This window comes from Melanerpes formicivorus, unplaced genomic scaffold (genome assembly GCF_026170545.1).
Source record: "Melanerpes formicivorus ecotype bairdi unplaced genomic scaffold, bMelFor1.0.p_v2 SCAF_13, whole genome shotgun sequence".
Taxonomy (NCBI): Eukaryota; Metazoa; Chordata; class Aves; order Piciformes; family Picidae; genus Melanerpes; species Melanerpes formicivorus.
In genome coordinates, this window is record NW_027142365.1 from 3,986,579 (window position 1) to 4,012,756 (window position 26,178).

General features: G+C 43.2%; 1 protein-coding gene across 1 annotated transcript; it reads right to left on the reverse strand.

Annotated features, from left to right (window-relative positions):
• Positions 1 to 324: 324 nt before the first annotated feature.
• Positions 325 to 25,886, reverse strand: AQP1 (aquaporin 1 (Colton blood group)). The gene is made up of 4 exons (XM_068145907.1): positions 25,335 to 25,886; positions 5,140 to 5,304; positions 4,723 to 4,803; positions 325 to 2,433 (listed from the first exon to the last, which is right to left on the reverse strand). Exons 1-4 carry the CDS (start codon positions 25,722 to 25,724, stop codon positions 2,254 to 2,256), a joined length of 816 nt encoding a protein of 271 aa, XP_068002008.1. The 5' UTR covers positions 25,725 to 25,886; the 3' UTR covers positions 325 to 2,253.
• Positions 25,887 to 26,178: the final 292 nt, after the last annotated feature.

The following is a 26,178-nucleotide window of genomic DNA, read 5'->3' on the forward strand; positions in this document are numbered from 1 at the left end:
AAGGTTAGCTTGGGGTCAAGGAATGCAGTAGGATAAGCACAAATGAAGTTGAGAAAAGATTCAGGAACTAAGAACAAGGCTGTGGTATCCTACTTTATTTCTGAGTATGATTTAGACAGACCTTCCAGATGAGGCTCTGCTTTGCCTGCCACACAAAGAAAGAAGCTTCCTTTCCCAAAACATCTAGCACTAAGTTAAAGAAAGAGTCAAGAGTGGAAAAGCAGAAACTCTCTCAGTCTTACAGGCTGGGCACCTGAAAACTGGTAAAGAACATGAACTTGTGTTGCACTGCAAGGCAAATTGTAACTCAAAACCCAGGAACAGTTCTTCTGGTAGCACAACTGATTTTGTTTATTTTCAGACACCCCTCCCAACCCCCAATCATGCTGTATGTACATAAACAATACACAGGATAGCACATCAAACGTAGACAAGAAAGATAAAATGGATTCTGGCTTAATTTGCTGGTGATTTTGTTGTTGTTGTTGTTGTTTTGTTTTATTGTCCATCTGCCCAACTCAATGAAATGATCCAATCTGTATCAATTTCCATGTCAGCCCTCTCCCAGTTCCCATGACAGACCTCTCCCAATTCCCTTGTTGGCCTTCTCCCAATTCCCACGTCAGCCCTCTCCCAATTCCCATGTCCACATTGTCTCTCCAACAAGAGATATCCATGACATGACCTCTGGGCTGCTTGTCTGAAAGGCAAAGTGTGCAACTTTTATAGGTAGGCTCTCCTGGGCCTCATTTCTTACTTCAAACTGTTCAGTGCAGAACAAGTGTCTCCGCCTGTATCTTCTTGAACTATATTCTACAGTTAGTAGGTAAGACCAGCTAATGCTTGGAGTTACTCAGGAAATCATAAGTAGCACACACACAAAAAATGAGACCAGAAAATCTTCTTCACCTAGAATGTTAAATTTCCTTTACATTTCCAGTGTCATTTGTTTTTCTAAGCACTGCTGCAATTCCTTCCACTTGTCTTATGCTCTTGTTTTCCTACAAAAGGGTGTACTAGATTTCTGTATAAAACATATATATAAACATTTATATATATATATATATATAAAAAGGCAACAACCCACCCACCCTTTCCCCCCCTAAATGGGCTTCCTTATACACAGGTGTACATTTGCCCCTCATTAGAAAATATACTGTGTGTGTCTATCTGTTTATTGTCCCTGAATGTCACACCACTGACTATTAGAATGGGGTCAGGAAGAGAGGGGCTTCATTTCTAGTTCCTGGTTTGCTTTAAACCACACAGGTAAATTAGGTAAGATGAACAAAAACAAAAGAGTAGCCACAGGAACAGATGTATTTAATGCATACATCACATCCTGTTTATTTGTTATTCTTGCTATTACTACTCTCCAGTTTGACTTCTTGTTATTATTTCCCAGGAATTAATCTGTCTTTTTTGCTTGCTTGGTTGGTTTGGGTTGGTGTTTTATTTGTCATATATTTTCTCCCTCCTCAAAATGAGGTTCAGGAAGAATGAAACACTAGAAATATCAGTGGATCGGGAGATTCTTGTCAAGCTTAGTTTTGCTGGCTCTTGTTCTCAGAGGTTATCTATCATTGTGAAAATTAGAGTTAATTCTACATAACAAGTAATTCTTAGTGGCCTTTCCTTCCAAGATATGCATTTAGGCTATGACTTGAGATAGTTTTTCATGTGCACTGCTGGCACTGGATACCAGTATCAATCCTTTATCCGGTGTAAGCCTCCCATTATTGCTACAGATGGTTCTCTGCCCTTTGTTCTTTCAGCGAACAGACTGATCCTTTGAACTGCTTATCGCCACTGAGTGATGTGCTGGGAGAACCACCCACAGAAAACACACCAGAAATTTTGGTGGTGGTAGTGAGGGAGAGAGGATAAATTCCAGCCCAGTTTCTTTAGCTCGCTCAGAAGTATCTACCGACTTCTTGGCCTGAGGGCTTTGTAGTGGGGGAAAAAAAAAGCGCCAAACCAAAACCAAAACAGAGCAAAGATATTAAAATGCTATTAAGATTGGGGGGCAGGGGAGAAGAAAAAATAGAAACCCATATTGAATTAAAAAATAAAGTACTGCTTGCTGGTTTACAAAGAGTCTATAACACTGATAAAATCTTCGGAAACCAATGTGCTTTTTTTTCTTTCTTTCTTTTTTTTTTTCCTTTTTTTCTTTCTTTTTTTTTTTTCCCAGCCCACTCCCCCCCTTTTTGTTTTTGTTTTTGTTTTTTTTTTTCCCTCCCTTGTCCTTCTTTATTTTGGCTTCATTTCAACCCGGGAGTTCATATCATCTCCTTCCAGATCATACTCTTCTACTTGGCCGCTGGTCCACACCTTCACGCGGTCAGTCAGGTCGCTGCTTCTGGGAGCCAGGATGAAGTCGTAAATCAGGGCAGCACTTGCTCCTCCAATGATTGGGCCAACCCAGAAGATCTAAAACACAATTTCACAATCTGGTTAACACGTCAGGTATCACTGCATTTGAAGCTGTTGTGAAAATCTCCTCTGAGGTTGTAGCTAGGTGGGGGTTGATCTCTGCTCCCAGACAACCTGTGTCAGAACGAGAGGACACAGTCTCAAGCTGCACCAGGGGAGGTTTAGGCTGGATGTTAGGAAGAAATTCTTCATAGAAAGAGAGATTGGCCATTGGAATGGACTGCCCAGGGTGGTGGTGGAGTCACCATCATTGGAAGTGTTTAAAAATAGACTGGATGTGGCACTTAGTTGTTTAGGTGGGTTGGATTGGTTGATGGGTTGGACGCGATGATCTTGAAGGCCTCTTCCAACCTGGTCTGGTCTGGTCTATTCTATTCTATTCTATTCTATTCTATTCTATTCTATTCTATTCTATTCTATTCTATTCTATTCTATTCTATTCTATGTATACTTTAGTTGATTAGATGGTGTTGGGTGATAGGTTGGGCTGGATGATCTCAAAGGTCTTTTCCAAATTGGTTAATTCTGTATACCAGTCAAAATATTATATTCATCATATTAATCATATAATCAAAATATCATATGCATCACAGGATGAAATGAAACTATTTCGTTGTGTTCATCATAGTCATAAAATAAAAAGATCTTTATATAAAATATAAACTATAATAAGTATTAAATATTCTGTCACCTGAATACTTACTTAAAGCCCTGGCAAGAAACCATGAATTTCTCACCACGAATTGGCAGCAGACCCAGAGATTTATAACTGTGACTGTGCTGCCAAGTTTTGATAGTTAAGCTTGGATATCTACTGGTAAAACATCTCTGTTTCTCCAGGTAAATTTGGCAAAGGGAACACAATTTCTGAAAGCAGCAAGGACATTGAATTCCATTCTCCCACTAACTTTCTCTAATAGTGATTTAAAGAGTAATAATTATGAGGACCTAATGAGGGGTTTAATTTGCTATCAGCACCTGTTTAGCTTGTGGTACTGCTGTAATGGTGCTGGTCTAATCATTTACAGGAAGCCAAGTTTGCAAGGGGAGGTAATCAAAGTGTTTTAATAGTCAGGCTGGTTTTAATAGAAAACAAGAATATGCTGATTGTTAAGGATTTGCATGGCCAAAGAGTTCCTGAGCTTGTAAACATTTTGTCTTTTATTCAGTGATGGCAGTGGTTTAATATGAATTTTTACTTCTGTCTCCAAGTACACAGGAAAACAATGTTTCTATGGCACTCTGAAAACACAAGCTGGTAGCTTAGTGACACTAACTTAGTATCCCAAGAGAAGTGGTTAAGTGGGAGACACTGGTAAAGTAGCCTCAGTGACCTCCTTTGGATTTTACTCTTTAGATTCAGATGGCATCCATAGAAAAAATGTTTTCCATTTGTTGTACTACCCCTAGATTTCCATGAATGTCCATGCAAGCAGCTGCCAAAATCCTGAGTGAGAGATTTGGACTAAGCTATACTTTAAATATTCAAGAGCACATGCTCATTTAGGGCTTTTTGTATTAGCCTTTAGCAAAACTGTGTGAAGTTCCTCATTTCAACCACATCTAAACTGTATGGTGTTTCCAGAGCACTTACCCGTGACAGCACATAAGCAGACACTTATCTTTAAGAATATGAGAGTCATATTAGCTTCCAGATATTGTGTGACCTATTTCAGTTTATAAACCTGCTCAAGAACCTTCCTATATTAGGTTTTACCAGGTTAAGCAGCAGCACTTTTCAAATGCAGTTTAAACAGTGAATACCCCAAGCAGGATTCTGTTCAATGGGGCTTTAAATTTTAGTATCTTAGCTTTTATGTTAGAAGAGATGTCTTCACTGAAAGGGTTGTCAAAGCATTGGAACAGACTGCCCAAGGAAGTGATGGAGTCACTATCCCTGGAGGGATTTAAAAGATGTGTTGACATGGTGCTGAGGAACATGGTTTAGTAGTAGACTTGGCAGTGTTGGTTTAACAGCTGTATTCAATGATCTTAAAGGTCTTTTCCAACCTAAACTAATCTGTGATGTTATGAAAACCTTTGAAATAAGTAAGCATGAAGGAAACAGTCAGAGCAAACCTACTGCATTGCTTTGAGCATAGACAGACAGCTTGATGATGTTTTGATCTCCTGAGGCTGGTAAGGAGCAAAAGGAGATTGTTTTTGTTAAATTGAAGTGGCAACCCAGCTGACTCGGTGCTAATGATATGTGCTTAAGTGTTTCTAACATTGTAGATTATGCATATGCAGAGCCTCTTGTAAGCCAAACAAATTTATTCAACTTACCCAATGATTTTCAAAGTTGTTGGCAATCAGTGCTGAGCCAAAAGATCTGGCTGGGTTAATTCCACAACCGGTGTAATCAATCTGGGAGGTGGGAAGAGAACCAGTGGTGAGACACTGACACACGTGTGGCAAGTGCCGCCTGCAGCACATCTCTGATCCTCACAACAGCTTCATCCATCCCACCCACTCTTCCTCAGAAAAAAAAAGGGGGAAAGACTGCCATGTGCCTGTCCTGTCCCACCAGGGAAACAGGTGCACGACCTCATCACTTATTGCCACAGCCATGAATGCTGCAGAAACAAGGTCAATCTATGATGAGGGAGAAAGAAACTATCATCTGCCTGCCATCTTCATGCCTTCACTAGCCCATCCTAAGGTAGGATATTGCAGGTATCAAGTGTGAGAGGCAAAACTTACAGCAAGAAGATGTCCCAAGGCAACAGAGAGACCAATGGCCAAAGGTGCTGATCCTGAGACATCGTTCCTTCTCCGATCTGTGGTGGCAAGGACGCACAACACCAGCTGGAAGGTGGCAATGATTTCAATACCAAGTCCTTGGCCTGCATTGATTCCATCTGAAAGCTGCATGGAGACAAGAAGGGAAATGCCACTTAATATTCCTTCCTTCAACCAGTATGACAAAGTTTTGCAGGTTGCTTTTGCTTAACAAACAAACAAAACAAATCCAGCCAAAGTGAACACTCAACCACTAGACAAAATGAGAACCTCTCTGGTCTATGTGTGAGAAATGAACCAGAGATTTGCCTTCAATAGTTCACCTGCAGAAGTAAGCTCTGGTGCCTTGAGATTCATTGCTTCTGAGAATGAGGATGTCCTGGTCATGTTAAACATTGTTTTGGTTGTCTTAAGGCATGATTACTAAGTGAATAATAGCAGGAGGGGGAAGACTCGAATAGCCAGAGCAGTGCATAGCTCTGGGTAGCTTGACAATTTCTCTCTCTGCTATTGAGAAGTCACATTAGTCTTCTCTTCTCTCACAACTATTTATTTTCTGTAATTCAGAAAGAATGCTTGAAAAGGAGGACTTCATGGGGACAGTGTCCTGCAAAAATGCTTTCCCCATGGGCAGATTTCTGCAAGAATATTAAGGTACCCTAAATGTGAACCTATTGCCTGAAAGCATGCCTCTACTGCCATCTGAAATACCCTGAGACATCCACAGTGTTCCTGTGGGACTGGGAGATGTGACATACCCTACAAAATATCAAAGCTATCTAAAATGGCTCTAGATGCCAATGGTTATTTAGTGTATCTCAAACTTGGACAAGTAGTGAACATAGTAAATGGAGATGAGATCTGCTCAGATGATGAAACATAGAGGATAAATTGAGAGTCAAGTGAATGCCTCTGTCCTTTATTTTGCATTGACTCGATCTCATGTGACTACAATAAGAGTTTAGACAATTAACTCATGTCTATTCTAATTTTAGGTGTCTTAGACTAAACCAAATCCCTAAAACTAAGTCAGAAGAAATAAAATATCCACAGTTTAGGGAGAAGTATTTCAATTTCCTAGTGAAGTAAAGCAACTGACACTGGCAGATATAGCTATTCCAGCTGTATTATTAATCACCAAATCAAGAGAAAGAACATGTTGAAACCAGAGTAATTCACCTAAATTAACAGTAGAGATGTTGGCATAGTTCAGGTGTGCTGTTAGAAACTTGTGCTCAACAAGAAAACATGGAGTCCCCATCCCTGGAGGTGTTCAAGAGGGGATTGGACGTGGCACTTGGTGCCATGGTTTAGTCATGGGGTCTGTGGTGACAGGTTGGACTTGATGATCTTTGAGGTCTCTTCCAACCCTGGTGATTCTGTAAATCATTCCATGTTTTGAATTCTGCTTCTACCTGCTACATTCAGTGGGTCTTAGTTAAGTCAGGCAAGCCTGCGTCTGAGCTGAACAACTTGGTGGGAAGCAGAAAAAACACACATTGCACAGATAGGATGAAACATGAGCTTGGACACAGGCCAGAGAAACTGAGAATGTGAGTGACTCAGAGAAGAAAGCAAAATCTGCAGAGCTTGTGCTCAGGAATAGTGTTATCAGTAGGTTATCCCAGCTGTCATAGCCTCTGCACTAAACATTTCTAAGGCACACTGGGCAAAAACATAATTAAAAAGATATTACGACCTGTCCAGAAATTATGGGAAAGCATGGTTGAAATCCTTTTATTCTTTTGGTTTTATGCCCTAATTTCCTCACAAAATTAATATTTCAATAACTTTAGAACTTAAAAGATGTTTAGCTGCACTCCTTCACTTTCCATCTTTGCTGTTCACTTTCTGCAGAATATAAGATTCCCAAGTATTAAAATAACCCCCCCCCCCAAACATCTAAGTCTGCAGCCAGCATAAATCTGATCATCTACATTATAAATAGTGATTGCATATTTAAGACCTGCAGTTCTGAAGCATTAATAATACATTCTCCTCAGTTTAGGAAAGATGTTGACTTGCTGGAACGTGTCCAGAGAAGGGCAACAAAGTTGGTGAGGGGTTTGGAGCACAAGCACTATGAGGAGAAGCTGAGAGAGCTGGGGTTGCTTAGCCTGGAGAAGAGGAGGCTCAGGGAACACCTTCTTGCTGTCTACAACTACCTGAAGGGAGGTTGTAGACAGGCAGAGGTTGGTCTCTTCTCCCAGGCAACCAGCACCAGAACAAGAGGACACAGTCTCAAGCTGCACCAGGGGAGGTTTAGGCTGGATGATGGGAAGAAGTTCTTCATAGAAAGAGAGATTGACCCTTGGAATGTGCTACCCAGGGAGGTGGTGGAGTCACCATCATTGGAGGTGTTTAGGAGGAGACTGGATGGGGTGCTTGGTTGCATGTTTTAGTTGATTAGATGGTGTTGGATGATAGGTTGGACTCTATGATCTTGAAAGTCTCTTCCAACCTCGTCTATTCTATTCTATTCTATTCTATTCTATTCTATTCTATTCTATTCTATTCTATTCTATTCTATTCTATTCTATTCTTTCCATTCCATTCCATTCCATTCCATTCCATTCCATTCCATTCCATTCCATTCCATTCCATTCCATTCCATTCCATTCTTCTTCAGGATACAGGACTGATACTCTTTGAGATAGATGCAATTTATTCATAGATAGAAGGCAATTAGGGTTGAAATGGTGGGAATTTTGGTTCCTTCAGCATCCCTACAGCAGCAACTGAACTCAGTGAAAAAAAAAACCCAACACTTCAGCATTAGCAGCAATTACATGTGAGAAATACAAGTCTGACATAAGTATAAACAGATGAGCTAGACATGGAATGACATGATCCAGGAATTCATGTTGAATGCCTGATTCACCACTAAATTAATTTTCTATTGGAAAATAAGCACTTTTATTTTTTTCACTTCAGAAGCAGTGGGATTTGTGATTCTCAATGAAAAAGGCTTCAAATGCACCCAATCAGTACCAAAAGTAATAATATCACTGTTAGAATCTGGTCAAGAGACTCTGGGAAATCCTGGCTCGCGTTTGGGAGGCCAGATTTTCAAAGCAAGTGTATTGGCAAATAAATGAGTGGTGTGCAGATGCCCAAAAGTGGATATGGAACTGAATCCTCTCCTGTTAGCTAAAATTAGAGTTTTCTAAAAAGGAAGAGAAGGCACACATCCTTCCTACAATTCCAGTAGCTTTCCCTGCCACTCCCCACCTCTCCCCCCACCTCCAACCCAGCTTCTGGATCTGTGAGGAGCAGACCTTTAACTGCCTTACCTCTGCCTCATTGTTAGATCACACATGTCTGGTAAATTCAGGCATGGAGAGATTTTAGCTTTGACCAGAGGAAACATGTTGCCCAGATAGTTTATGGAGGTCTCTTCCCTTGAAGTGTTGAAGGGCAGGTCAGATGAGCCTGTGAGCAACTTACCTGGTGGAAGATGCCCCTGCCCGTGGCAGGGGTTGGAGCTCGAAGAGGTTTAAGGTCCTTTCCAACCCAAACAAATCTGTTGCAATGATTGATCAAGTAAAATGCTCTCTGCATGAAATTCTAATAGTGCATGAGAAGCTCTTACTTTGAAAATGCTGATGGAAATAAAACCTGTAAACTGCTCAGCTCATTTTCATGCACATAATTTTAAGAGGAGATGTGAAACCCCAGAGAATCCAACTCTGCAGTCTGACACACTGATGTTGGTGTTTGACAGAGCCTTGGCATTTTAAACAATCAAACACTGACCTATCATTAGTCTTTGCCTGCGCTTGAAGGTCTTCTGTGGAAGAAAAAAAAGGACAACAAGAGCAAACTTATGTTTTGAAAACCTGTGATAATCCTTATCTTTGGGAGGAGGAAATTATATTCTTCCTTTCCCTTCAGGAAAACACATCATCCAGCTGACGTGACTTGAGGTCATTCTCCCTGCTAATCAACACTTATTGATGGGCTGTGTGGAATCAAAGAAAACCTGGAAATATCATAGGAAATCTTTTGCTTTCCTCTAGCATGTAATTTTATGTAGCCTGCCAGGGAGAGCAGATTCCACTGTGAGAGCAAGGACTATGGCCCATGGTTCAAAATGAGGCAAACTGATGTAAATCTTGCATGTCCTGCCTTGCTGTGGTCTGTGAACCTGCTGTATATAAGTTTAGTATCAAAGGCATTCATTATTTGTCTGCTTGTCAGAGCAATAATGTTACTATGGCAGCCTGGACTATCCCAGGTACAACACATGGAGCAGCATGAGTTTTCACCATCCAAACTACATGCCAGCCAAAGAACAATTAGCAAGAAGGTGAATTTCCTAGTGTCAAGTTAAAATGGATCACAGTATCACAGTATAACTAAGGTTGGAAGAGACCTCGAGGATCACCGAGTCCGACCTATCACCACAGACCTCATGACTAGACCATGGCACCAAGTGCCACGTCCAATCTCCTCTTGAACACCTCCAGGGACGGTGACTCCACCACCTCCCTGGGCAGCCTATACCAAAATGTCCCACAAAACTTCATTTCTAAGCCACTATTATGCCAGGGGAAGCTCAAGAAATGGGTTATATCATTTCCAAGATCAGAGAGTTCTAGGTACACACATACATCTGATCAGCTGTATCAGTCTTGGCTACATTAGCTTGCACTAACTCTCCTTTGACTGATTTACTCTGGGTTGTCCTACTTTAGTAGGGACTAAATGATCTTTGGAGGTCCCTTCCAACCCCTCTCATTCTGTGGTGCTCTGATTCTGTGACTGACTTTAGCAGCAGCCAGACAACAAGCAGAAGCCTTCTATGAGCTTAATGCTCTGGACAACCTGATCTAATTGAGGATGCCCCTGCTTACTGCAGAGGGTTTTGGACTAGATGACCTTTGGAGGTCACTTCTAACCCAGACTGTTCCATGATTCTATGATTAATACTTTTAACTGAGTTCACTGTGAATCTGAAGTTCATGGAAGAAAAATGCCCTGGAATTCAATAAAAAAAATCACATCTCATTCAGAAAGCTTCTGAGCTGCAAGTAGTTGGATGCTTAGGAAGTACTTAGGGCATGCTGAAGCCCTCTGCTTTCCTTTACTGGATGTGGGATGAGGTACAATACTCATTCTGCATTCAGAGATTATCTGTTAATATTACTCCTGCTCCTGAGCAATCTAGTTTGAATTCAGGTTTGACTTTGCTTTCACAGAATCACAGAATTTCAGGGGCTGGAAGGGACCTTGAAAGATCATCATAGAATCATAGAATGGTTTGGATTGGAAGAGACCTTTAAAGGTCATCTAGTCCAACCCCCCTGCAGTGAGCAGGGACATCTTCAACTACATCAGGTGAATAATTCATATTTCAATATTATTTTAAAATCCATTCTTTTTCAATAACACTGATTTCACAGTCTGCCCCTTTTCCACCCCATTTTCCCCCGTTTCCTCTTAAATCCCAGAGCACCTGGGCTTTATTGGAGTCTCCTCCCACCCCAGGTGTGGCCACTTGTCCCTCCCCACCCACTCCCCTATTTAATGCTGCCCAGGAAAGGTAGAAGCCCCAAGCTGAGCCCATCTGGGCTGAGGATCCTCCTCTCATCACTGGTGAGTACCCATGGTGCACACTGGGTGTTGGTGGTGGTGACAACAAAGGCCGGGGGGCCTGGTGGCCCCCCGGTTGTTAGGGCTTTGATTGATGACTCCTCCAATATTGTCCATGGGTGCTGGCTGGGCCACCTTACTGGGGCTGACTTCTCTGTGTGGTATCTTGGTTGGTGAGGGTCTTGCCCTTGGCTCTGGGATGGGTGGTGGAGCAGAAGCTGTTTAGGCAGGGCAGAGGATGATGGGGTGGGAACAGGAGCTGCTTTGGAAAGATGAAGCAGGGGTGGGGGGCAAAGGCAGGGGGGTTAAACTAGATGACCTTTAGAGGCCACATCCAACTCTGGTGATCCTACAACTCAAGTTCCAACCCCCTTGCCATGGGCAGGGACACCTTCCACAAGTCAGCATCTTTAAGGGCGTATCATCCAGTCCAACCTCTCCACCAGAGCAGGATTACCTATGCCAGATTACACAGGAACACATCCAGGTGAGTTTTGAATATCTCCAGAGATGGAGTCTCCACAACCTCCCTGGGCAGCCTGTTGTAGTGTTCTGTCACCCCCACAGTGAAAAAAGTTTTCCTCATATTTGTGTGAACCTTCCTATGTCTCAACTTCCACCATTGCCTCTCGTCTTGCTTTGAGCAAAGAGATTGGACTAGAGACCACCTGAGGTCCCTTGCAACCTTGCTTACCATATAAAAGACCCTGGTTCATTAGAACAATTCCCTTGTGAGAGGGTTTGGGACAGTATTGCCTTAATATTGTTGTGGAATGGCGAATTAATGGCTAGAAACAGCTGGTGTCATAGGCGGATAGCGGGGTCACAGCTGATAGATCAATCACTGTGAAGGCAACAAGCCTTGAGCGCAAGCCCTACAAGCAGAGGCTGAGGGAGCTGGGATTGTTTAGCCTGGAGAAGAGGAGGCTCAGGGGAGACCTCATTGCTCTCTACATCTACCTGAAAGGTGGTTGTAGCCAGGAAGGGGTTGGTCTCTTCTCTCTAGCAACCAGCACCAGAACAAGAGGACACAGTCTCAAGCTGCACCAGGGGAAGTTTAGGCTGGAGGTGAGGAGAAAGTTCTTCACAGAGAGTTGTTAGCCATTGGAATGGGCTGCCCAGGGAGGTGGTGGAATCACTGTCCCTGGAGGTGTTCAAGAGGGGATTGGACATGGCACTTGGTGCCATGGTCTAATCATGAGGTCTGTGGTGGCAGGTTGGACTTGATGATTTTTGAGGCCTCTTCCAACCTTGGTGATACTGTGAAGTAATCCATATTGGTCAGTGTGTCAAGAATTAAGTAACATAATGAAACTAAGGTGGTTAAGCTGATGGGCAAGCTGCATAGAAAATCATCATGTAGCCATGACCTAGCTGAGATGAACCCCTGCTTTCCTGCTTAGGAAATGGGTGCTTCTGTTTCTCCATAACAGCAGACAAGAGATGGGAACTAGAGAAGCATATTCTCAGGAGTATCTGTGAAGCCACATTTAGCTCACTGAATTCCACAGCTCCAAGCAATACTGTAGACAAACTAATGGTATGTTTTCTTTCCTTTGTTTTTTGTTTTGTTCTTTTTGTTGTTGGTGGTTGTTTTTTTTTCTCTGTTCTTTTCTTTTTGTTCTTCTTTTTTAGAGCAGGATATTTATTAGTCGTGTGCCTTCAGAAGAGAAATGGGGACAGGAAATTAAACTGGCCCAAGGTAAACCCAACTGTGTACTTCTCCAGTGCCTTCATATTTTTCTCATTAGGAGTAAAAGTATATCGAGTTCAAAAGCTGTTTCCCGTTATATGGATAAAACAGTTGGTTATGCAAGGTGCTTTCAGCGTGTGGTGCTGTGCTCTGTCTCATCCAACAAGTCTGCAGCCATGAATTGTATCTTCTGGGGTCCAGCTTACTTTTATGTAACAGTCATTAGCTTCTCATTGTTCCTGAGAAATAATAGGCCTCTGGAGATGTAGGAATCCATTTTTCAGTCAGGGAGCGTCGACTTTCTCTATTCTTATGAAACACTGCACTGCCAGCTATGGGCTGGTGTTTTTCAGGGAGAGAAAAGTGAAGTCACAGCAGTTTAGTGACACACACAACATCAGCCATTGGAATGTGCTGCCCAGGGAGATGGTGGTGTCACCATCCCTGGAGGTGTTCAAGAGGGGATTGGACGTGGCACTTGGTGCCATGGTCTAGTCATGGGGTCTGTGTTGATAGGTTGGACTCGATCCTCGAGGTCTCTTCCAACCTTAGTTATACTGTGATACTGTGATCACTGGTGGCTGAGACTTGGAATCTCAGAATTATTTTGGTTGGGAAAGATCTTTAAGATCATTTAAGTCCTCTTTTTTTGGTGTATCCCAGCCATCTCCTATGTAAGGTAGCCTTTGCAGAACTCCAGGAAGAGCATGGTCAGCACATAAGAAGTGGCATGTTATGGACTGACTGAAAACATCTCCCTTCTTATTGGAGTGGTTTTAATGTTCATCTTGGGGGAACAGCTTTGTTCTTCTGTCCACATGAATATTAAGGAGCTGTGTTGCTGTAGTATCTTTCTATCAGATCTCTCTTTGTGTGTGTCTTGAATTGAAATAAACACCTAACAACTTGTCAGACCTGATGTATTCAGCATTGCAAGTCATCAACCTGGTTTGCAATGGCTGATATGTTTTTCCCTAGAAGAAAATCTTCTGGTATTTCATTCAAGCAAATTCTCACTGCTTTTACTGTATTTTCTTCCTGCAGTTTAAGCTTTTTTCTTCTTTGACTGCCATTATTTTTCTTAATAATGAGAATTCCTTTGACTACTTTAAAAGGTTCATGCTCTCTCTGTCATCTGCACTGCAAGTATTAATTATGCTGCTCTGTAACAGCGATCATTTAAGTGTTTAGCTGGGCAGAGCTCTTCAATGCCATGTTCTGCAAATGCAATCTCAGAAATTAATATCCTTACTTCCCTCAAAACCATCTTCCACTTTACAGCCTGTCATTTTGTCTGACTCCTCTCATTCTTTCAGCTCCAAATCTGTCATGAAAATAATATGCTAATTCTGTCTTGATAACATACCCTTCTTCTGCTGGAACTCTCTGCCACATCTCCACAGCTATTAACTTTTCTTTAACTCACAGTCAAAATACAGACAGATAATTTTCCCCCAGCTGTCTAACTACAGTTATCCTCCTCTCTCTTTGCTATTTAAGAGTATCACTCTGAAGTGGATGTTTCTATAGCTGTTCTTTGAGTGCTAGGGATTCAGAGAGTACAAAATTCTCACTTTTTTTGGTAAGTAGAGACAGGCAAAGATCTAAAGAGGTTCACTTAAATTTATAAGACAGGAGCACTTAGAAGAAGCTGCTTATGAGGCAAAGAATTAGCTTTGGATCGTGTCCTAAATCAACAATAGAAGCATTCAGCAGAACCTAGGGACAAAACATATTGTCCTCTGCTAGATTATCCTTCCTATAAATACAGCCTTAAGAGCTCTAAAGGGGACTCATCCAATTCCCAAAGCAGAAATCATATTTTCCATTCTTTAGACAGCAGACACCCTCCAGGAACTAACCTCCCTCCTCCCACCCTATCTTCAGGCTGATGAGAAACCAGCCAGGGCTTTGTGTTGCAGCAGCCTGGTATGCCATAAAGAGAAGAGTGATGGTTTCATTTATATTAAACCAGAGCACATCAAGTTTACATGCAAGGCCAGTAACAGACAATAAAAGGCAATTCCTGTTTAGTACTTCCATTTACTACATCCAGCTAGAGATAGCTCATGTGTCTCATTCACACTCTACTTTTTGATGTGCCTCTGGGAAAGCTGCTTGGGGAAAACTTGTTTTCTTTCTTTTTAAATCTTGCTGCTGAGACATTAAACAACTTCCATTCAGAGGAATAGGAAGGGTGAGTTGCCTTTATTTTTCCCTCTTTTGTCCTTACCCAGCTAAAAACAAGTAAATAGTTCATTTTCAGGAACACTTCTGAAGCACTCATTTATAACATGAAGCTGTTTGTGATCTCCTGTATTATCAGCACAGAAGATTGCCTTTCAGTGGGAGAATGTGGGGTACATGTGAACTTTGAACCTAGCAAAATCATCCTTTCTGTGTTGTCACTGGAACAACTAGCTGGATTTGGTTATGGTTGTTAGCAATTGCACCAAAGTGAGAGCCATTTTATACTTCCAGAAAAACACCCCAGCAAACCTGGGAAGTCCTCAAACTTTCCAAGTCTGAGATGGTTCATACACTCAGTCCTGTGCAGATTCTTGAAGCTTTGGCATTTCCATGCAGTTAAAAACCAGCTCTGAACGTGTGCCATGGATTTCAGGAATTAGAGGAACAACTCCATCTCCTTCATTTCTCCACCTTGTTCCTCAAGAAAGAAGTAGCAAGGGGGCCAAACTTTACTTCATTCACTCCTCAGCCTGAATATAGCCTTCTTAAGTTATGTGCATAAGTGTAAGGAGACATGTGCCACAGTTCTGCTTTCAAAGCATTCATTGACTTCACTTGGCACAGAATTAGTGTCAAGAACCTGGAAAAGTTTGGTTTTTCTGTGGTACTTCTCAGCAGTTCCTGGAGAACAGATGCTCTACCAGGAAAGTACACAGATGATTTCTTTCCTTCTTTCTGGTCATCAAATGCCAAGAGACACAACCCCCTGACAGATTTCAGAGCCCATTTCCATCCTGCTACTGTTTGTAGAGCTTCATCAAGGATGCCTGTCAGGACATAAATATTTGGTTTAACAGAATAATACTGTGCCTTAGTCTTGGATCACACTGACTTCAATGGAGTTGCAGCAGTTAAATACCAGTATTAGCTTCTGCCCCAGATGCCAGAGACAGCAGCATTTTTCCATCAGGTTGTACATTAACCATGTGTTCACATACTGCTCCCAGCCAGGACAGAGAAACTTACAAGATACATTCAGTTCCTCCATGGCATTGGTATTAATGTTACTTTGGAGGCACCGAGGAGCACAGCCACAGACCATGATGTCTTGTTGTACCAGGCAGAGGAGAGGACTTGGCTTCAAAATGCACCAAGAAATGTTTAGATAAGATATTAGCAAATAAAAAATTCTTTGCTGAAAGAGTGGTGAGTAAGTGGAACAGGCTGCCCAGGGAGGTGGCAACACCATCATCCCTTCAGGTGTTCAAAAAACCCCATTTAGACATGGCACTGCCCAACACGGTTTAGTGGGCATGGTGGTGGTGAGTTGCTATTTGGACCTGCTGGTATTGGAGGTCTTTTCTAACCTTGATGATTTTATGATTCTAGGTGCCATACCAACTCACAGTGAGAAGGCTGACCCTGCATATTTGTAATAAAATGGCTTGAAGTCAGGGAAAGGCAAAACCTGAGCAATTCAGACACATAAGATGTAAACACAATAGTTCAGGTTGCTTTCTCTAACCCTGGAATGGAGATTTTTCTTAGAAGATTTCTTTGACATTTTCAATTGTGATGCCAGGTAAAGATCTGTGTTGTTGAATTCTCCCTGTAAAGCTAGAGAATGGACAAATAAGCAAAACTATACCACTGCTGTAAAGAAAGCAGGCATTTTACTTTTGAGATAAGCAGGGCATTTTTCAAGGGCTATTTTTTTTCCTTCCCTTAGTACTTGTGTTGTGGTTTAGTACCCTTGCTTTAAAAATGCTTCTCATAAAGGTAGCTCTATGCAGCCAAGATAATGACAATTTTTACAATGCTCTGATTAAAGCAAATGCTATTCCCAACTCACCTGAAGGTTCACATCACCTGCTGAAGAGCAACAGGAGACTTGCTACAACGACTCATGTTGTTTTTACCATTGCATCTGTTTAACCAGAGGAGATCCATCATATTCATTCTCATGTTTGCTGTGGAAACTTCCACTTGCTCTCAGGCTGTGGTTCTTGCCATGTCAGATCTTGGTTTGGAATTGACATCCACTGATTAATTTATTATTTATTTATTAATTATAGTTGGAACAGGCTGACCAGGGGTGTAGAGTCTCTTTTGCCGGAGATATCCAAAACCCCCCTGGATGCGTTCCCGTATGACCTGGTATAGGTGATCCTGCTCTGGCAGGGGAAGTGGATTGGATGATCTTTCAAGATCCCTTCCAGCCCCTAACATTCTGTAGTTCTGTGATTTAAACTAGGAAATGAAATTTGAGGTTACCTCATCTGAAGAATCTCTCCATCAACCTGGCACCACAGACCTCACGACTAAACCATGGCGCCCAGTGCCCTGTCCAATCCCCAGCTGAACACTTCTGGGGACGGTGACTGCACCACCTCCCTGGGCAGAACAATCCAATGGCTTCTCTCAGTGAAGAACTTTCTCCTCACCTCAAGCCAAAACTTCCCCTGGCACAGCTTGAGACTGTGTCCTCTTGTTCTGGTGCTGCTTGCCTGGGAGAAGAGACCAACTCCCTCCTGGCTACAACCACCCTTCAGGTAGTTGTTGTGCATGTATGTGGAGATGTGTACACACATGTGCACAAAATATTCACAAAACAGTTTTGTTTTCCTCAGTATTTTGACTCTTTATTCACTTGTCTGGAAAGGTGGTGGCAAAATGAATTTCCTTATATTCCACATTTAATCTTATTTAGTTTGACTAGTCAAACATAGAACAAATTGGTTCTCAAAAAATCCCAGTCTGACTCCATTTGAATTACAATATTGACCAATAAAATATTGACTGTAGGTCAATATTTTATAACCCTCTGTGCAATCTTTTCATCAATTTCTATAACATCTGTTTTAACAGGACCTTTAATTTGAGGCTTGCAGAGCACTTTTCAGGCAATCCTTGAATCCTCTGGATGTGGCCCCAGCTTATGGTATAAAACCCACTTGGATTGCTCTGTTCCAGCACCAAACGGCTGGCCTGCAGGTGAATGATCATGGAGGGTCTTGCTTGGGCTGGAAATGGTCAACCTCTTGCACCCTTCAGTGCTCTCCACTCAAAGCTCGGAGCACAGCTCCATGATTGTGGAGCAGAGGCACTAAGCAAACCTTCCCAGAAGTGGAAATAAGAGATAACTTCTGACATCTGAGATAAGGGTTAGAGCTATAACCCCTGATACCCCCAAATGCTCCAGAGGATGGGTGATAACCATCAGGTTTACATCTCAGCCCAGATGTTTCTGCTGTCACTGCGTGAACACGTTAGAAAGCATCCAGGACTATGGCCAGCATTGAGCAGGTGCCTTTCCTGTGTTCCACCTCCCTGACCTGATGTGCTTCGGTACAATGCTGGCATGCCATAAAAGACTGCTGCTGCAAAACTGACAGTGAGTAATGAGCTATTGTTGTGGTGTCCTGTGTTGCAAAATAAAAATCCTGGACCAGTCTCATGTCCAGGAACCATTTTGCTCACTCTGAAAAAGCAGCAACTTCTAACCCCTCATAGAAGTGTAAGCGCTTAAGCAGGGAGATGTCCCAGCACAGGCAAGGTTGGCAGGAGAAGCTGAAAACAGGGAGGATAGAGAGCAGTGGTGAGAAGAATTGAAGCTCACTCTGTTGAAACTGGAGACAGGCACAGTATATAATCTGTGTTGAGAAAAAGCCATCCAAGGATTTTTAATAAGCCCTAGAGGTCGGGAACTCAGCTGCATGTCTCATCCATCCAGCAGCACCTCTGGAACTGCAATTTTCCATCCTGACTCAGAGGAAAAGCAGCATCACTTTACTCAATTGCCCCCTCACACTGTCAAGCTCTCAGTTTATTTTGGAAGTTCTTCCAACTCAACCCAACTTTGTTTAATTTGAGGTTGAAGGAGAACAGACTCATAGGGTGCGGGCACAAAGAGAGAGGGAAATCACAAAGTAAACACTGAGTCATCAAGGCCAGCCATGAAAGTCTTGCTCCCCATGGTCAGTGGGCCACCACTGGTTGAGACCAAACCTGGGGAGTCCAGTGATTCCTGTCCACGATCCCCTCTGAGGGAACATTGTGAAGGATTGGGAAGATTCAATGAGGACTATCAGGATACAAATACCATTAAAAATACACACCCCGTTAAAAGGTGTGGCAGGTCTTCATTTTATGAAGAGGATCTCCCAGTGCAGGGGTAATTTTTGTTTGCACTAGAGATCTCTGTGCCTTGGAAATTAGTTGGGAGAAAAAAATCACCAGCATTGATGTCCTAGAGATAAGATGATACATATGCAGAAGCTGAGGATCCACACGCTGTAAACCTCATCCTATATTTCAGTCTCCTGGAGACAAGAGATCTCCCAAACTTAATTTTCCAAGCAGCAGAATAAAAATGGAGCTGAGGGACACATATGCAGCAGAGAAAAAAGCACCAGGTCCAGTACAGGAGTTCAAAGCTGCTCTGCTGCTGCTCAAGCACAGCCCAGTTAACTGGGATTACTTACGATAAAGGACACTCATTCTGCAGGGTGACTTTGGTGAGGTGGAATGTGTCTAACAGTAGCAGACACTGCCCTGGTATGAAGAATCAACAACAGCAAAAGGCTCATTTCTCCCTCTCTTTGAGAAGGGATTTGGAATTGGCCACTGTATGCTTATCACCAAAGATCACTGAAAGCTTATGTGCAAGAATTCTGCCACAGATGATGGAAATTTGGGGGCACTCTGCTGAGCAGCAGCAGACACACACTGGTCCCAAGGGTGCTCCAGCAGCAAACAACTTCCCAGGAGTGGCATCTATATGACTATTCACTTGTCTAAAGAATACACTCCAGATCTCTGTATCCGCTAAGGGCAACAAAGTTGGTGAGGGGCTTGGAACACAAACCCTATGAGGAGAGACTGAGGGAGCTGAGGTTGCTTAGCCTGAAGAAGAGGAGACTCAGGGAGGACCTTATTGCTCTCTACAACTACCTGAAGGGAGGTTGTAGACAGGCAGAGGTTGGTCTCTTCTCCCAGGCAAACAGCTGCAGAACAAGAGGACACAGTCTCAGGCTGTGCCAGGGGAGGTTTAGGCTGGAGGTTAGGAGGAAGTTTTACACAGAGAGAGTGATTGCCCATTGGAATGGGCTGCCTGGGGAGGTGGTGGAGTCCCCATCACTGGAGGTGCTTAGGAGGAGACTTGATAGGGTGCTTGGTTGCATGGGTTAGTTGGTTGGGTGGTGTTGGATGATAGGTTGGACACGATGATCTTGAAGGTCTCTTCCAACCTGGTCTGGTCTATTCTATTCTATTCTAACCACAGATCTCTTCTGGCTTTTCCAGAGAGCCCTTCAGTCGCACAAACAACATTTATCTGTCCGCTGAGTGTTTCTTAATGCCAGGTTTCCATTTGTCATTCTTGGTTGCTTGTCTTTTCTCTTTATCTACCCTGTAGCAACACTACCTTCAGGTCTGTTTGCCTTTCCTACAATTTTTGGTCCACTTATAACTTTTAAAAGAAAGTTTTTTCCATCGTAAACTTCAAGGCAGAGTTTGCAATTAGTTCCAAAATTGTAGGCCTAAGACTTCGGAGGTGCTTTGTCTGGCACTCTGATTGGTCCTACCTCGTTTGTTCTACTCTATTCTAAATGCCATACCTGTGGTATGCCAAAATATAGAAGTGATGAAATTCTAAAGTCATGTCTGCATTATTTCACAAACGCTGATTATTTTCATGCACAAAACCAAACAAACAACTTCCCCCTCCCCCCCCCCCAAAAAAAAAATCAACAAAACAAAAACAACCCTGGCAAAAATATACTGTGATACTGTAAAAAGGATCTGGGGGTGCTGGTGGATGAGAAGCTCAACAGAAGCCAGCAGTGTACACTTGCAGCCCAGATAGCAAATCACATCCTGGGCTGCATCCAGAGAAGCATAGCCAACAGATTGAGGGAGGTGATTTCCCCCTCTACTCCATGCTGGTGAGAACCCACCTGGAGCTCTGTGTCCAGTTCTGTAGCCCCTATTACAAGAAGGATCTGGACATGCTGGAATGTGTCCAGAGGAGGGCCAGAAGGATGAGCAGAGGGCTGGAGCTCCTCTGCTATGGAGACAGACTGAGGGAGTTGGGGCTGTTCAGTCTGGAGAAGAGAAGACTCTGAGGAGACCTAATTGTGGCCTTCCAGTATCTGAAGCTGGGGAGGGACTTTTTAGGGTGTCAGGGTGTGATAGGACTAGGTGGAATGGAACAAAACTAGAAATGGGTAGATTAAAATTGGATGTTAGGAAGTTCTTCCTCATGAGGGTGGTGAGATACTGGCACAGGTTGCCCAGGGAGGTGGTGGAAGCCTCATCCCTGGAGGTTTTTAAGGCCAGGCTGGATATGGTCTGAACAACCTGCTGTAGTGTGAGGTGTTGCTGCCCATGGCAGGGGGGTTGGAGCTGGATGATCCTTGAGGACCCTTCCAACCCTAACAATTCTATGATTCTGTGATTCTAACAAACCCCAAAAAATCCCCAAACCAACAAAACCCAAACCAATGAAACAAAACAAAACAAAAAAACCCCAACCAATGAAAAAAAAAAAATCACCAAAAAAAACCCCACCCCAAAACAAACAAATGAAGGAGATAAAAACATTTTCTCAGCATGCTTGCAAAAGCTTGATAAAAGTTCCTGAGCTAATCATTGCTGAACCACAAATATTGTGTTACCTTAGAGCACAGGAGTCTCCTCTCACCCGCCTTTCCTGCTTGAGCTCTTTGTTGGTTATTAACTGCCCATGATGAATAGTTCCTTCCATTATCCACACTACAGATCTGCCCTCACCAGACAATGGGCAGCTATGCTGGCAGATGAGTACATTTTGGCCTAGACGTTCTCTGCCTAATGGAAATTTGTGACATGCAGTAATCCAACTGCCAAAAAAAGTGATACAAGAAGAGTGTGACCAGCAGGTTGAGGGAGTTTCTCCTTTCTCCCTATGCTGCCCTACTGAGGCCACATCTGGAGTAGTGTCCACTTTTAGGCTCCCCAGCTCAAGAAAGACAGGGAACTATTGGAGAGAGTCCAGTGAAGGCTACAGAGATGCTGAGGGTACTGGAACATCTCTGAGAGGAGGAAAAGCTGAGAGGCCTGGGGGTGTTTGACCTGGAGAAGAGCAGTCTAGATGGGTAATTTCTCAATGCTCAGCAAGAGCATTGAGGGTGGAGCCTGTCTCTTGCAGTGATGCTCAGGACAAGGGGCAACAGGCACAAACTAGAACACAGAAAGTTTCTTATAAACATAAGGAAAAGCTTTTTTCATATGAAGATGGCAGAGCCCTTCAGCAGGCTGCCCAAAGAGATTGTGGAGTGTCCCTTGGAAAGATTCCAACCCTGTCTGGACATTGTGATTCTGGGCAACCTGCTCTTGGTGTCCCTGCTGTAGCAGGGGGGTTGACATAGACGATCTCCAGAGGTCAGTTCCCACCCATTCTGTGATTCTGTGATGTAAGGACAAAGCTTTAAATCCTTAGGACAATGAACATGCTGCATACTCCGCTTTTAATTTTTCCAGTTCTTCAATTTTTTCCTTTGGCACCCACAACACTATTAAAATATATGGGAGGTTAAGTGTCTTAAAAGGATTCAGTAATCTAAATACCTCTCTGAATATTTTCCAGAACATCTTATTTGGAACCAGCCAGTCACTAAAAATATCTCAACTGACTTCAGTAAGGCTTGGATCAAACCCTTTGTATGTGACTGTTTTGCTTGTCTTAGTGTAAACCAGACCTTAATATTGAACATGTTAAAGGCACATCCTGCTTTTTAATTCTCCTTTCCTTCTCTTCAGCCTTGCACCTTCCATGGCTGGCTTTTTGTGGTTCATTTGCTTGTGTTTCCCTTTTCCCCTGTAGTCAGCGAGAAAGGCACAGATTCACCCCATTTTATTTTGGATACTTAGCAGAGGCTCCCAAGCCTAAAGCCTCACCATGCCAGAACTTTCTCTGGAGCAAAATTCAACTAATCTAAATCTTTGTCTCTCCTTCTCTCTGAACTAGACAAGAACAGAAGGAAATTGGTTCCTTGCTTGATCCCTCAGTGCAGGACCTACAACTGGGCAAGATAAATCTGAGAGTAGAGGACATAGTCTTGCAAATTCAAGCCCTTTCCCTCCTCAGTTTTGTCAGACAAACAGCACTCCCTTTTTCTCCTGCTCTTTCTGTCAGTGGTGAATCTGTATCTCCATTTCCACAGGAAGGGCAGGAAGACAAAGCAGCTGGCAGAGATGCAAGCTGTGTCCTTCCCCTCCTCGTCCTCAGGTTAAAAAGCACAACATGCAAGCAAATCTCTGGGGCTTCTCCTTATCTGCTTGCTGTGGTTTCAGCATATGCCCTGTTGTGATCAGCTCTGCACAGGACAGGAGTTTTGCTGTTCTCCCTTCACTGGGCTCAGACCCAAAGCCTCCTCATCCCCCAACCCTGCCCTTGCCCCCTGCCAATCCTCACCACCCCTCACTAGACAGTCTAAGCTCATCAGCTGAAAATGAATGACTTTGCTTTCCTCTCTAGCTCTTTCTTGCAAGGGAGAACAGCTGCTCCCCTCCCCATGCTCTGGGAAGTTTCTCCACTGCTCCTCTAGCCAGAACATTTTTGTAATGAAAGTGAACATAAGAAAAATAAATAAATCCAAATTCTGAGTATTTGGCAATGAAAAGCATTGAGCCCATGGCATTTAAGAACTACTTTATCCATTCATTCATGCACAGAAACTGTTGCCAGTTTCATGAAGTTGGTATGATGAAGACTTACACTGCCTGATTTTGTATGCAGTGGTCTTGAAAACAATGCATTTGGTTGTATTCCAGGGGTGATCCTTGTGGGGGGAACAAGGCTTCAATCCTAACATGCAGGTTTTGAGCTTCATGAAGTAGTCTCCTAAGCTTACTAAAATCAGTGACTGCCCTGATCATTCTTGTTTGTTCCCCCTGTCCTCAAAGACTCTTCTCTACTGAGACGTCCATGCAGAGCTCTGAGATATATCTCTGTAGTTCAGACCCTTACTAACTGAGGAGCAAGAAGATTTTGGAGCCATCATCTACACCCCCTTTACAAATGCACAACCTCAAGGCTTTTGGGTGGAGGGAGGCAGCTGTCAGAATTTAATGGCAAGCAAAAGCAGAGGAGCAAACATGAGTGCTACTGAAACCAGACCTCCCGTGTTTAATGGCAGCTGGACCTCTCGAGGAAACCACTTGGGCGGATACCCCGTCCCGTGCGGTCCAGCAGTTCCCCCTGCCAGTGGTTTCAGAGGAAAACCTCGTGTATCACAGAGACAGAGTTTTCTGGAGTTAATAGAATGATTCACTCTTCTTCCCCAAAATGTTTTGGGTAAACCCATCAAATTTTCCAAAACAGTGGGTGGATGGAACACCTGCAGGCACCAAGCCCACAGAGGTAAGCAGCCGACCTACGGAGCAACGCAAGCATGGATGGGACTAAGCTGCTCAGCTATCAGCTTCTTAATGTTAGATTTTACTGAGCTTTCAAAAACTGGCTCATTCTGAACTAGCTGCAGTGTCACAGCATGCAAAAACAGGACTTCATTTGTTAAATTAATAGTTTTGATCCTTCCCCACCTCCCACCCCCTGCTCTTTGCCCGAAATGATTTCTGAAGAGATATTGCAATTGCAGCACTATATCCCAAATATCCCTGTGGCTTCAAATGGGCAAAATATTCCCAATTAGCTCAAGTTCCAAGCTGCAGTCAGGAATATTCTACAAGAAAGGGACCATAGAAAATATGTGCAATATTTGCCCTTAACAGGACCACATGAAATAAAGGAGTAGGTTTTCCATTTACAGTATCCTAGGTACTGCAGTGGCTCTAGCACTGCCTCTGACAGTGGGATGGTTTCAGGTTTATCTATCCCTTATCTACCTTATGCATAAGGTTTATTATTCCTTTATCTATCTCCCCCACAGGTGTATCTATCCCTTTTCATCCTGCTGTGTCACACCAACAACAGTAGAACATTTGGAGGAGAAGGATTTGTGACCAGAGAGTTTCTACGCAGCGTGATGCGAGTATAGATAGAGAAAGTGCAGCTGGGATTATGTGTCAGGCAGGACCTGAGCACCCTGCCTAATGCAACAGGTAATGCTCGTGCCTTTGGTGACAGCATTTCTCTTCCTACACCTCTTGCTGTTCCCATAGGTTTTAATTGCAGTCATCACCAGGTTACACAAACCCTTAAGCAGGTGGTTATCAATAAAGAGCCACACTCAGGGAAGTGAAAACAGTACTGGTGTGTCCACACAAATCAGCAAGTTACCTGAGACCTTCAGAACCACAAATGGGACTTGAGCATGCAACTGCCAGGGATTTCAATGTTAAATTGCTGTCTAAAAGCACCTTCTAGCAACTTGGATGTATAAACTGAACATAAGAAAAACTGATCATGACCATAATGTCCTAAAGCTCATTACCATAAAGCCTCCTAAAGAGAATGGGGAGGAAGGACCAACCCTATGGTACAGATCTATTCTTATATCAGTCAGGACTGGATGCCCTGCTACAACAATCTGCATGAGATCTCCAGCACAACTACTAGCACCATCACACTCCTCCTTGACACATCTTTAGCAGGTTACAGGTGTTATGTTTCTACTTGGAAAAGCAAGCAAACAAAGAAACAAATATGAAGGAGGAATTAAAAGTCTCTACTTACCGTGTTGAGCCCCAGGACGTTGTTTGGGAGAGAAGAGGTGACTCCTGACAGAATGGCTGTGGCCACCACTGCCCCCAGGCACTGGGCAATGATGTACATGATGGCCTTGAGGATGCTGATCTGGCAGCTCAGCAGGAGGCCCAGGGTCACAGCCGGGTTCAGGTGTGCGCCACTGATGTGGCCCACGCTTTGTGCCATGGTAGCGATGGATAACCCAAAAGCCAGCGAAACCTTCACATTGTCCTGAGACCTGGTTGATGTCTTGTTGCCCACCACTGGGAAGTTAAATCCCAGGGCTGAGCCAATGCTGATAAAAATAAAAAGGCTCATAGCTAGAAACTCAGCTACCACTGCCCTCCAGAACATTTTCTTTTTGAATTCACTAGCCATCTTTCCCCTGGCTCTCTCTCCCCTCCTCACTTTCCTTTCTCCCTCTCTCCCTTCCTTTGCCTGATATTTTTCCTTCGAGGTCTGAAGTGAAATCTGAAGAAAAAATACAGTCCTTGGATTATTTATAGGGCTTTGGGTGGTCTGTAGGAGGGAAGGGGTGTTGCACAAAAGGAGGAAAGAACATCTACATCGATGCTGACTGCTAGATTGATGTAAGACACTGTATGCCTGCCAAAGTTTTTTCTTCCCTTTTTTTTCTTCCCCTCCCCCCCTTCCCCCACTGCTTCCCTTAACAACCTTCGATCTCTGCTGCCGGTTTTAAGAGGCTTTTTGAAATTCTTGGAAAAGTCTTTAGGAGTGCCTCAGGAATTTCACCTTCGCTTCTTTAACTCCTGTGTCATCATTCAACACACAGCTTGGGAAGGAAGCTTTTATAGGATTTCTGTCTCGAACT

Bases quoted from the DNA above. Each gene is read 5' to 3' on its own strand.
- AQP1 (XM_068145907.1), bottom strand. From the start codon at position 25,724: ATGGCTAGTGAATTCAAAAAGAAAATGTTCTGGAGGGCAGTGGTAGCT. The intron at 5,305-25,334 runs GTAAGTAGAGAC...GTCTCCATGCAG, and splicing joins ACGTCCTGGGGCTCAACACG to CTTTCAGATGGAATCAATGC. The intron at 4,804-5,139 runs GTAAGTTTTGCC...CCCACCTCCCAG, and splicing joins CCTTGGGACATCTTCTTGCT to ATTGATTACACCGGTTGTGG.